Source organism: Paroedura picta, chromosome 3, assembly GCF_049243985.1.
Source record: "Paroedura picta isolate Pp20150507F chromosome 3, Ppicta_v3.0, whole genome shotgun sequence".
NCBI lineage: Eukaryota > Metazoa > Chordata > Lepidosauria > Squamata > Gekkonidae > Paroedura > Paroedura picta.
In genome coordinates this window covers 128700988-128714113 of record NC_135371.1, presented here as the reverse complement: position 1 = coordinate 128714113, position 13126 = coordinate 128700988, and the positions used below count along the sequence as shown (strand labels likewise).

At 41.7% G+C, this 13126-nt stretch overlaps 1 protein-coding gene across 2 annotated transcripts in view; it reads right to left on the bottom strand.

Annotated features, from left to right (window-relative positions):
• Positions 1-13126, bottom strand: part of CYGB (cytoglobin) — a 76300-nt gene that overhangs the window by 30870 nt on the left and 32304 nt on the right. The window contains exons 2-3 of one of the 2 annotated variants that reach the window (XM_077327687.1): positions 11966-12197; positions 2049-2177 (exon numbers count right to left, since the gene is read on the bottom strand). In XM_077327687.1, coding sequence (XP_077183802.1) covers positions 2049-2177; positions 11966-12197 — 361 coding nt within the window. Of the gene's footprint in view, positions 1-2016; positions 2178-11965; positions 12198-13126 lie in introns of both variants that reach the window. The other variant, XM_077327685.1, reaches the window with a different exon arrangement.

The following is a 13126-nucleotide window of genomic DNA, read 5'->3' as shown; positions in this document are numbered from 1 at the left end:
ATGTACTTTGATAGGATGCTACAAAAGAAAAAAGATTTTTTTAAAAATACCAAGACTTGGTTGATGTATCTGGATCTATAAAAGACTGGCAAGATGTAAAGCAAGAAGACAAGATTGTGGATAGGTTCAACCTTATGCAATCAGTCTCATGGATGAAAGAAGACTTTAAAATCTGTGATGGAAACTTAAGAGACTTAACTGAGTTTGAATCAGATGTTTTCGAATAAACCCCACTTGTTCGGAAGATCTATAAACATTTGTTAAAACTGGAACCATGCTGGTTCTGCACTTACATTTTTTACCCCGTTGGCAATCTTGCTGAATTCAGATCAATCTGAACCCAGGTCATCCACCTTTGTTTGAAACTGACGTTGCAGTCTACACTTAATTGTCTGGGTGCTCTCTCCTTCCTGATTGATTGGGGAAGCTAAGAGGGGAGAGGGGAGCAGTGGTTGCGAAGCTCCAGCCAGCATTGAAGGAGCACAAGTCTGAAGAGGGGTTTATTTCCTGCTGCTCCCACAGCAAGCGGGGGATGGAGCATGAGGCAGCTTGTTTATTTTTCTTTTACTGAACAAGCTGGGGGGGGGGGTGAAGGGGGAAAGAAAATCCAAAATGCAAATCTCGGCACATAAAAGTCTGGGCTTTGGGCAAGAGCACAGTCACTTAGAAAATGAGGGCAAAATGAATCTTGTGATGGAATGGCAACCAGGAACCAGCAGTCTTTGAACTGATGCCCTAACCAATCAGTGACAGATGCATCAGCATCAATATTGAAGGTATGGAGGAGGGGGCAAAAGTTAATCCAGCACACAGAGATCCACACTTTACTAGAGATTTCAAAGCATTTTTCGCAAATGTTATATCCATTCTTGGATATCGCGGGGGAAAGGTAGTGCAGAGGGAAAATTTAAAGCACTAAGTATCAAAATGGAAATCAAATAACGTGTAGATTACTTTTTAAAGTTTGGGGTAATCTGTGTTAAAAAGCCCAGTCCAGATTCAGCTCTGGATATGGAAGCAGAGCAGGTTAAGACCTTCATGGTCAAGTGGTTGCAAAAATTGGCAGAAAAGATATCCTTTGATGCGTGAAAACAGCTTTGGTCTCGGAATCCTAAATTAATTAATTAAAATTGGGATTCCTTCAGGTAGTGAAAAGCGGGGTATTAAAAAAAAACAGCTCTTCTTTATCACACCAGAGCCATTATTGAAGATTTCCTGGTTTGAGAAGTCTAATGAGACATACAAATGCAAAAGTTTAACAAACTGGGGATCTGTTTCTTAGTAAATGGAATTCTAAATTATGACTTTCTAATTCTAAATTATGCTTTCAAGTCTTAGGATTTGAGATTCATTCACCTCATTAATAGGTCACAATCTGAAATGGCAAACAGAGCCTTAATTCCAAGACGTATGTGGCAAAGTATAGTTTTCTCTGCAAGACTGAGAATCTTAATTTTGTGGACTGAGAAAGTCTTCCCTGTGGTGAATTTTAGAAACCACAGCTAAAAACTTATTGGTCTGATAGCATTCAATTTATTATTGTTACAGTGAAGCTAAAGCTTAGGAAACATTTTGGAAGCATCTCAAATTATACAAGGTATTTATTCCTCCCTCCTTAGTTCAGAATCAGAAGCTAGGCATGCAGATAACAGTCTAATCTCTCTGTGTGGTCTGCCAGAAATGGATGGTTAACTTTTGCCCAGCCAGCATCTCAGTGTACCTTTCTGAATTAATTCTCTGTACCTAAGGAGAATTAATTAGTACCTATGCCTGCAGTACCTGATCTCCCCCCAAATAGACAGTTCAATGGCAAGCTAAGCAATTTTGAGAAATTGCCCATGAAACAAAGGGTCACCCGCTTCCCCTTTTAACTGATGGCAGAAGTCAGAGTAGCTACAGAGGTATACCTATAAGCCTACTGAGAGTGACATGAAGGTTGGTTGGTGGGTGAAGTCATGAAAGTTGGTTGGTGAGTTATCCCAGTCCCACCCTGCCCAGTTTCCCTGGTCTGCTCACATTGTAGAGTTTGGATACTGCACCCAGCCCACCTCCTTGTACACGGCGGTCACATGACTGTAGATGAGGCTTTTCATCTTGGCCCAAGCTCTCTGCACCTCTGGAGTGAACTCATCAGTATATTCTTCTTCAAGCACTTCCAGAATTACGCCACAGAGAATCTGGAAGAAAAAAATCCACACTAACAGTTAGGAGTTTCCCAATTTCTCCTTGATGTTTTATAACAAGAAACAGCCATTAGTTCTTAGTATTTCTTTATTGCTACCACCCGCAGTCATTGAAATTGCAGCCTACTTAAGATCCAGACTATGCACTGGAAGCTTCGTGCTGGGCTGCAGGTTGGAGTTTGAGGTGGGACAGATTGCCCCACCTCTTCCTGCTCCTGCATGGGGGAGTATTTGGCCCGGTGCACCTCATTCAGCCCGGATTTGTGCTCCTGCATGAGAGTCAGGGCAGCAAATTTCCCAGCATGGAAACAGTCAACCTAGGCCCTACCCAGCCCAGCATCATGCATCTAAAAGGTGTCTGATCTAGATGATGCAGTAGTTACAACAGAAAAGGTATCACTGTCTACTTGCAGTATTTAATATTTTAAGATAGGAGGTAAACCATATGCACATTTATACTGCCAATTAAAAATCAGTTCAAACCTCTGTTACTGTCAGGACCCCCAAGCAAGCACAGTGGGATCAGTAATTCTATAAAGAACCTAACAAGCTCCAAGAAAGGATTATCTGTACCCTTGCAAAACTATAATTCTGGGAAACCATTACATTCAAAGCCAAATACCAGTGTTGGAAGTACAGGCAAGGGTAACTATATTAATTCATTGGAACAAAAAGAACTTATGCCTTAGGCCCATTATGCACGGGGGGGGGGATAGCGCACATTTGGGGTGGAATGGCGGTGATTAAAATAATCGATAACGCTGCAACCGGCTGCAGATTCGGTGCATGCCGCCAAAAAAGCCGCGTTAGCAAAACGCGGAAGAAAGCGCAGCTTCCGGGTGACCACGGCACAACCAGAAGCGGCGCTGGGATCGCCGCGTGCATAATCGGTTACTCTGGGTTTTGCTGCCATTGTGTCCCATCCCGTGCATAAGCGGTTTGCTTCGCTTCTTCCCCCTCCGCAATTTCCATGTGACCCGAAATCGCCGTTTTGGCGGCCGTGCATAATGGGCCTTTGAGACTAATGGTGGCAGAAGTTTTTTTGGGGATTAGCATTGTCTGCAGAGGGAGGGAAAGCAATATGGTATCGCCCAATCTTGTCAGATCTTGAAAGCTGAGCAGGTTCAGTATTTGGAAGGGAGACCACCAGAGAAGACTCTGCACAGGAAATCAATGGCAAGCCACCTCTACTTCTCTCTTGCCTTGCTGTGGTTGTTATAAGTTGGTTGTGACTTGATGGCACATATATTATATGCATGATACATGAGTTGTTATCCTAGCTGGCAAGTATGTGCAAATAGGGGGGAAATAGTAAAAAAGTAGGGCCAGAACAACATGAAATGTAAGAGGTTTTGTAGGTGATTACATAGCTATGCAGGGCTCAACTGTATACAAAATAAGTAGTTCCACAACCCATTGTTATTGGTGATAACAGTACCTTCCTTCCTTTGCTGTCCTTTTCACATCCACAATGAGATAAAACCTTAGTAACTAATTGGTGGCAGAGTGTCCTGGCAGACCCAAACATTTTCCCATTCACTTCTGGATGTTACCACTTTTGACGCCTCATCTAATCGTACAGATAGTGATGTTCCGTATGGCTTGGCTCAGACATAACATGAAACCATCACTCCTTTTAATGCTTCATTTGTGAAATGAGGGTTCAGCTCCCAGATGATCATTCATATCCTGGTGTGTCTTGACAAACACAGGTTTAATCACTTTTGTTCTTTCCCCTGCCTACCCTAAAGAGATCTGGGTCCTGACCTGGATCAGCAAAGGAAGCAGGGGGGAGTAAACCAGGGCCTAGTCTGCACACAATAGATAATGCACTTTCAATTCACTTTCGAAGTATATTTTCCTGTTCCGCACAGGAAAATCCAGCTGCCAAAGCACATTGAAAGTGCATTGTCCAGTGTGTGCAGAATAGGCTCAGGACTCATTCAGGCTACCTAGATTTGGCCATCATCAGATAAAATTATATTTTAACTCTGACTAATAAATCAACCTCATGACATGGTCTGAGAATCTAGTCTGACATTCCCAAATTAATAATGCTCAGTAGAGTGGCATGTATTTAGGTGACCATAGAAATCACAATTTAATCAAACCATGGTTTTATGGGATGTTTGAACTAACCTAATTAGTACTCTTCTGAGAGATGAAGAAGAGCTGTTTTTTTGTGCCCTGTTTTTTTCTACCCGATGGAGTCTCAAAGTAGCTTACAATCACCTACCCTTCCTCTCCCCACAACAGACACCATGCAAGGTAGGTGAGGCTGAGAGAGTTCTTAGAGAACTGTGACTGGCCCAAGGTCACCCAGCTGGCTGCGTGTGGAGGAGTGGGGAATCAAACCTGGTTCGCCAGATTAAAGGCTGCTGCTCTTTTCTTTTAAACAGAGAAGGTATGCATACTGGGTTCTTAGATGAATCAAATACATGGAAAAGCTCTACTGACCTCCCCATGTAGGACTCATTCTGCAGGCATTGGATTGGACCCAGAGTTTCACTTCCTAGTTATCCCCTTCCTCCAGCAGTCATATCTGATTCTGGAAAAGTGGATTTCAAAGGTCGTGGGACACATGCAGGTCAGTGGGCTGCCAGGAGAAGAGATAAAATCACTCCCCAATTGGACTCAAAGAGACACAATGGATGTTTTTTTTCCTTTCTCATTGCTTCTTTCTTTCAATAGCCCACCAACCCAGATGACTGTTATTCCACATGGGTCCCATAACCCTGGGAATCAACTTTCCTGGAGTTGAGGTGGGGGAAAAGATCCATGACTGCAAGCTCATTGCTGGATCCAATTCAGTACTTGTATATTTATAAGCTTCTTTACCTTGAGAACTAGAAATGTATTTGTTTATATGTGTGTGTTTTTTTTAATGACAGCTGAATTTGATTGTTTATTTGCCACAAAGTAATGTCCTAGATTGCTGGATTCCATTAAGGTATCAAGTGCTCAGGCTGTGATTATATAAAATCAAAATAATATTGTAGGGTTTGAAAGTGAATTGTATATAATTCTAAATGTTTATAATAGCCTCTTGTGGCGCAGAGTGGTAAGGCAGCAACATGCTGTCTGAAGCTGTCTGCCCATGAGGTTGGGAGTTCAATCCCAGCAGCCGGCTCAAGGTTGACTCAGCCTTCCATCCTTCCGAGGTCGGTAAAATGAGTACCCAGCTTGCTGCTGGGGGGTAAATGGTAATGACTGGGGAAGGCACTGGCAAACCACCCCGTATTGAGTCTGCCATGAAAACGCTGGAGGGCGTCACCCCAAGGGTCAGACATGACCCAGTGCTTGCACAGGGGATACCTTTACCTTAAATGTTTATATGTAAGGTTTAAAAATAAAAGAAAGGCAAATGTTGAAAGGAGCTTGAGCAGAAGGCTTTCTTTCTGTGGAATACCAAGTGCAAACTACAAATGAGCTTGGTGTTGATTATATGAAATGGACCTTAGCCATGAGTGCTTAAGACTGAAAGAGTCTTCTTTTTGGTTGGAAGTTTAATGCCACTCAGTCAGTGACAGCAGGTAACTTTATTTAGTTAGACATAATGATGTGCTGCCTCTCCAGAGACTCATTGAAGGCGGCTTACAACTCAAACAGTGCTGTCGGAAACAAGCTAAAGCCATTAAAAGAAAGTCATGTCATAAAAATGCATAAAACAACACGGAGCAGCTAAAATTATATTAATAAAACATTCAGGTAGACAAAAAATCCTCAGAAAATAAAGAAAATACAACAGATATTTAAAATCTTGAGTAAAAAGCAATGTTTTGTTCCAGCACCTGAGGAAAGTAAAGTAGGTACCAAGTGAACCTCATGTTACAAATGGAAGGGGGGAGGGGTGTTCTTGAAGAGGAGAGGACAGACTGCCCTGAAAATGTACGGAGTAAAATGGGTTAGAAATAATGGGTTAGGACTGCAGGACAGAATGCATCTTATCTTATTTTTGATTCAAAAAGTTGGCATCAATTGCTTAACATTTTTATAGCAGCACAGAAAAAGTCTAATTTGGTTTACCCTTAACTACTATATCTTAAAGACTGAGGTGTTTAAATTGTAAAACTATGTAGAGAGTGAATATGTACAACTCTGAGACCTTTAATGTCTTGCCACTACATCAAAAATTCCTTTTAACCAGTGTTGGAGTTCTTAGTAAGAAAAGGAAAAGAGTAAGAATGTGCCCTTGAGTTGGCCCTGACTCACGGAAATCCCAGCCATTGGGTGTTCCAAGCAAGAGACAAGCAGAGGTGTTTTGCCATTGCCTTCCTCTGCGAAGTGACCCAGGTCTTCCTTGGTGGTCTCCCATTCAAGTCTCGCAAGCCCTGACAAGTCTGTGCCAATGGGCGAGACTTCTTACTAAATAAACCATTAAAGGTACTGGTAGCATTGAAGCAGGAGTAGAAGCTACAAGCCTCTTATCTTGATAAAGCAGTAATGGTGGCCGTGTGTGTCTATTAGATAAAACCAATAGTGCTGTAAATTGGGAATTTGTAACATCCCAGGAAAGAGAATAAAAGGATCATAGAGTTGGAAGGGACCATCTAGTTCAATAGAGAGCCAGTTTGGTGTAGTGGTTAGGAGTGCGGACTTCTAATCTGGCATGCCAGGTTTGATTCTGCACTCTTCCACATGCAACCAGCTGGGTGACCTTGGGCTCGCCATGGCACTGATAAAATTGTTCTGACCGAGCAGTGATATCAGGGCTCTCTCAGCCTCACCCACCCCACAGGGTGTTTGTTGTGGGGAGAGGAATGGGAAGGCGACTGTAAGCCGCTTTGAGCCTCCTTTGGGTAGGGAAAAGTGGCATATAAGAACCAACTCTTCTTCTTCTTCAATACCCTGCTCAATGCAGAATTAGCCTAAAGCATCCATGATAAGTATCTATCCAGCTGCTACTTGAGGATGGTCAGGGAGAGGGAGCTTACTACTTCAGGCAGCCAATTCCATTGCTGAATTATTCTGACTGTTAATTTCTCCCTCTGATATCTAACTGGTACTGTTCTACACATAGTTTAAACCCATTACTGCACTCCCTATCCTCTGCTGCCAACAGGAACCACTCCCTGCCCTCCTCTAAGTGTACACCTTTCAAAGACTTAAAGATAGCAATCATGTCCCCTCTTAATCTCCTCTTCTCCAGGATGAACATTCCCAAATCCCTCAGCCTTTCCTCATAGGGCTTGGTCCCTATAATATGAAATAGATATGAAGAATCAGCTGGACTAGAAGCTTACTGGGGTTTTTTTTAAACAAAAAAAGATGAAAATTAAGTTTGGCTATTTGTATGGCACAATATAATGTGCTAAACAGCTGGTTTCCATCAATTTATTAATTACACAGAAGATGCAGCCAAAACAGTGGGTGAGGCTTGTTTGTCAAAGACATTTGGATGTGTTTAATCTGGAAATACCTATCAACACTACATCTCTCTTTACTTCTGGCACACTGTGGTCTGCCAGATTAAACAACTAAGTTATTGGTGAATGAATTAAGTTTGGGGGGCAAAAGTTCAGATGGTGTAACCCCTTCTGAATGTTCAATTTTATGACAATTTAGAAGAATGTGTACATGCTGTGGGGCAGCTGTGAATGGAGTGATTTTCTGATCATTCCCAAACTCACTGAAGTAAGGTTAATGAGGCTATAGCATAATCATTAAATTTTATTTGGAAAATGTAGGAATATCTAAATACTCTAGGATGGGGATAGTCAAACTGTGGCCCTCCAGATGTCCATGGACTACAATTCCCATGAGCCCCTGCCAGCAAAAGCTGGTGGACTCATGGGAATTGTAGTCCATGGACATCTGGAGGGCCGCAATTTGATTGCCCCTGCTCTAGGAGGATATTGTGATATTCAGTTTCATGCAGAATTCTCCTACTTAGATTAAGCATTTCCTCCCTTCCCTGCCCTTTTTTTTTAGGTTCACCTGGCAGCATATTGTTCTTTTAGGTACCAGGCCAAAATATTTCATTTCACCCAGGTTTTTAATTAAGGGGTTGATCTTTTAACCATATTTTATACTTGAAACTATTACTTTAAACCAGCCTTTCTCAATTTTCTTAAGGTTGAGAAACCCCTGAAACATTATTCAGGCTTTAAGAATTTCTAGAAGTGATGCAATCATGCAGAATATAATTGGGAAACATAAGTGTGTACATGCTCACCTGGGGCCACATAAATGTGTGTGTATATATATATATATAAATACACACACACAAAACCTGGTTTAAGCTGTCAAAGGACAGTTGTAATGATTTCTGTTTATATGTAGGTCTGGCAGTTTAATTATGTTTTTATTGCTGTCCTTTAATGCTTTGTTTGTATTTTTTTTATTATGTAAGCTGCCTCAGGCAAGTTTGTTTATATTATTTTTTTTATTATGTAAGTTGCCTTAGGCAAGTTCTTAAAGGGCTGGCATTAAAAAAACCCCAAATAAATAAATCTCACAGACCTGCAAGTCAGGTGGCTGTGCAGCAGCTGCGGTAGTAGAATTGTAGATTCCACCCATCTACTCAGAAGCAACCCCACCCACCAAAACAGTCATAATGCCAAAAAATAATCTAAGCAACATTCTGAAGAGTTGCATTACTAAGTTCAACTGAATGTAAACCAGAAGAACTATGAAATATTCTACAGTAAGAATGTGCAAAGACTATTCCTGTAGCCAAAGGACAGATGTTGGATAAAATGTTTAAAACTGGTAAAGATAAATGAGAAGCAAAAATAAAAGGTCTCAGAAACAATCAAAAGACTAAATGCAGTGTTCCAGCAACTCACATGTAGAGACAAAGAGTACTATTATAACAACCAGTGTAAAGAAAATCATGTGCAAGAAAAAAGGAAGAACAAGAAATATATTCCACAAGGTCCAAAACATCAAAGGGAAATTTAAATGTCAGGCATGCTGATAGGTCAACATAGAAATACACTAACTGAACATGAACAAACAAAGAAAAGATGGGAACAATAAACGAAGGAATTGTAAAAGGAGATAAATGGATGACAGATTTATTTCAAGGAGTATCTTTTGAAGAATAACCTATAGTTTTAAAAAGTGAAGTGAGAGCTGAACTGAGAGAAATTGGGAAAAACAAATCACCAGGTGTAGATGAGATAGCAATAGAACTACCCCAAGCCACAGAGTCCATCAAAATCTTAATAAGATTGTGCCAACAAATAATGGAAAACAGAATAAAGGGCCACAGACTGGAAATGTTCAATTTAAATTGTAATTCTGAAGAAGATGTCAAAGACTATATCAACTATTGTACCATTGCATTAATTTCTCATGTAAGTAAAGTGATGCTCAAAACATTACAACAAAGACTGCTACCATATATAGAATGAGCATATGAGAGAATTTCAGAAGAAAATCAGCTTGTATTTCATAGATTACAGCAAAGCTTTTGATTATATCATAGGGTTGATCATGAAATGCTATAGTTGGCTTTAAAGGAAATGGGTATGCCACACCATTTGATGTTGATGAAGAAATTGAAATTTTTCATGATTTTCTATTTTTTGGCTCCACCATCAACCCAAAGGGAGATGCATCCAAGAAGTCAGAAGGAGACTGAAACTGAGGAGGGCAGCTATAAAGGAGCTAGAAAAAAAAACCCTTAAGTGTAAAGATGTGCTGTTGCTGACCAAGATCATATTAATTCATGCCATAGCATTCTCTATTGCTAGGTATGGGTGTGACAGACAATGACAAAGGCTTACAGGAAGAAAGTAGATTCCTTTGAAATGTGAAGAAGAGTTTTAGCATGGACCACCGAAAAGACAAATAAAAATACTAAATCGAACCTGAACTCTCTCTAGAAGCGAAAATGGAAGATATAGATGCCCTATTACTCGGTTCTTCAGTAAACAGTATATGTTTCCCCTGGTTCTGGAAAATTCCACTAATATAAAAAACTTTGCTGATGTACCTCCATATTTTGGATGTAAACTGACTAAAAAGAGTATATTTGTTAGCTTGTCTAATTATCTTTCCATCTAACTCAACTCAGGGCAGATTCCAATAAATTCATGGGTGCAAAGTCCCAGACACGCTAGCCCACATACTATCAGAACGGACAAAATTTATCCATTATCAACTCTTGCTAGCCAACCATTTGAAAATTTAAGTATTCTTTGTGTAGATGAGAAACACCGGATAAATATTATGTTAAGCAAGACTACATCTATCATGACAGTTGCCTTGATCCTGTCGGCTATTCTAAGAGACAGTCTTTTGGCAATGATGAGCTGCATAAAAGTATTAATGTTTTTGTTCTGTTGATTTTTTATGCCAATAAAGGTATTCTGATTTCACAGGTTCAGCTATTTTCCTCAGTCCTGTCCCTGCCACAGCCATTTCCTTTTGTTGCTGCCACAAGAGGTTTTTTAAATTAATTATAATTCAATATGTTTTCCCCTGGAAACATTTGCTAGATGTTTAGAAGCCATAACTGGATGGCTTGAGCAGATCAGGAAGTGTATATTCCCAGCCTGGCCAGGGTGCAGGTTGATATCTTGTCCTTGGCCAGGAATCTGAGTGTGATCTTTGACACTTCCCATCCACGGTCTGGGCCCCACATACCAGAAAGACCACCTATTGCCTTATGTCCCCCTGCTGGGTTGAAGGGGACAGGAGCAGGAAGTGCGTCTTCCCTGCCTGGATGGGGTGCAACTGACATTTGTACTGCAAGCCAGGAATTTGGGAGTGACTTTTGATGCCTCCCTTTCTATGGAGGCTCAGGTCACTAAGGTAGCTTGGACAGTGTTTTTCCATCTATGCCAGGCCCAGCTACTAGTGCCTTACCTGTACCCCGAAACACTTGGCCACTGTGATTCTTGCAATGGTCACTTCCAGATTAGACTTCTGTAACTCGCTCTATGTGGGCCTTCCCTTTTCTCTGACCCGGAAATTAGAACTAGTGCAGAATGTGGCTGCTGGGTCCTGACCAGGTCACCCTGGAGGGCCCATGTTCAGCCTTTGCTGAAGCATCTCCATTGGCTGCCAGTTAGCTTCAGGATCAGGTTCAAGGTATTAGTTTTGACCTTTAAGGCTTGATGCGGCTAGGGCCCTGCTTATCTACGAGATCACCTACCTCCTTATGCCCCCCACAGAGCACTTCACTCTGTGGGTATGAATTTGCTGGAAGTCCCAGGCCCCCAGGAGGCACGCCTGGCCTCGACCAGAGCCAGGGCCTATTCGTTCCTGACCTCTACCTGGTGGAATGAGCTCCCGAATGAGCTGCAGGCCCTGTCAGGACTCCTTGAGCCTGAAAAACAGAGCTCTTCTGCCAGGCATTTGGTTAGGGACGGTTGGTAATCCCGGGGAGTACGATCTGGTCCCCCCCCCTTCGGTCCCTGTGCACAGTATTAGGCAGCATTATTTATTTATTTATTTATTATATTTCTATACCGCCCTCCCCGGAGGCTCAGGGCGGTTTACATTAGGGATCCTGTGTCATCTATTTTTACTGCCTGTCAATATTATCATTAGCACCGGTCCGATGGTCCAAAATATGAGCCGAAGTTTATTAGTATATAGATTATACCGGCTTTTTTTGATGCTGAGGATTGTTTTTAAGATTATTGGGGATTGTTTTAGGTTATGTTTTAGATGTGACTTGCTGTACATTGTCTCTTTTTTGTCAACCGCCGCAAGCCAGCTTGCTGGGAGCAGCGGTATACAAGTCCAATTAATAAATAAAATAAAAATAGTCTGCACTACTAGGAGGTGCCACTTGGATTCCCTCGACAAGTGACCCTTGCCATTACCTTAAAGTAGACGGGCTCCACTTTGTGCTTGACAGCATGGGCCTTGCCCACCAAGGCCAGTACAGAGGAGACCTTCTCTGAATCATAGATGTTCTCCACCACACTGTTAATAGCCCCCATGACCCGTCTGGCATGTTTACGCAGCTGCAAACTCCTCTCCATCTCTAGCGGATCTTCCATGTGTTTGAATTGGCTGAAGTACTGCTTGGCAGATGGGAAGTTGACAAAAAACCTGCATGATGTAGTTAAGGAGAGAAAGACAGAAAAGTTCAGTCAGTTTGAGAGAAACATAGTCTATGAAAAGAACAGGATGCCTGGAGCCAGAGAATCTAGGCCCAGGTTATCCGTGCAAATCTGCATAGTGACAGGGTCTCTGTTACTGTGTTACTTACTCTCGGTGTTCCACAATTGGGAATGCATCTCTTCATTAGTCCCTAATCTTAACGTTTGTTGTTTCTGTTAATCAATTTTCCCCCCAGAGTTGAAGCCAAACAAATGATATAAGTTGTTATTCCTATCAGGCCCATGTATCTGTTAAATATCTCCATTATGCTGTGTACTAATTCATGGCTATATATGCATACGTCATTCCCATTTCATTGTGTCTGAGGAAGCGTGCTTTGTACACAATTGCTTACATCTGAAATAAAAAATTGTTGGTCATAAAGGTGCCACAGGACTCAAACTTTGCCCTTTGGCTTCAGACCAACATGGCTATTCACCTGAATCTATCTTGCAAATTTGAGTTTTACATGTTTAAATCTTCATGCATAATTTCCATGCTCTTCAACAGAGTTTACCCAGGGAAAATATACTGAGACTGGGGCAGAATTTCTCTCAACTTACAAAAGCTTGAAATCTATAGTGCACGAGTGCAGTGTTTCTTCTGTTGTGCTCCTTCCCCTTCTCCTATGGAGCTGCTGTGGATATTTGTCCCTGGGTCTTTATGTGGCACAGAAAGTTAGCTTAGGAAATGTTCACCATGGCATCCAGTTTTGTCGCCTGATGCCTGGAAGGTCTGCTAAATTAATCTCATTCATCTCCCCTTTTATCTGGTGCACCAGAAGAATGTGGACTGTAGCCCACCTTAATGTCACTTACGCTTTTCCAGAGCATGGCCTGCTGCTGCTCCCGCACTCTAGCATGCATCACATTACTCTC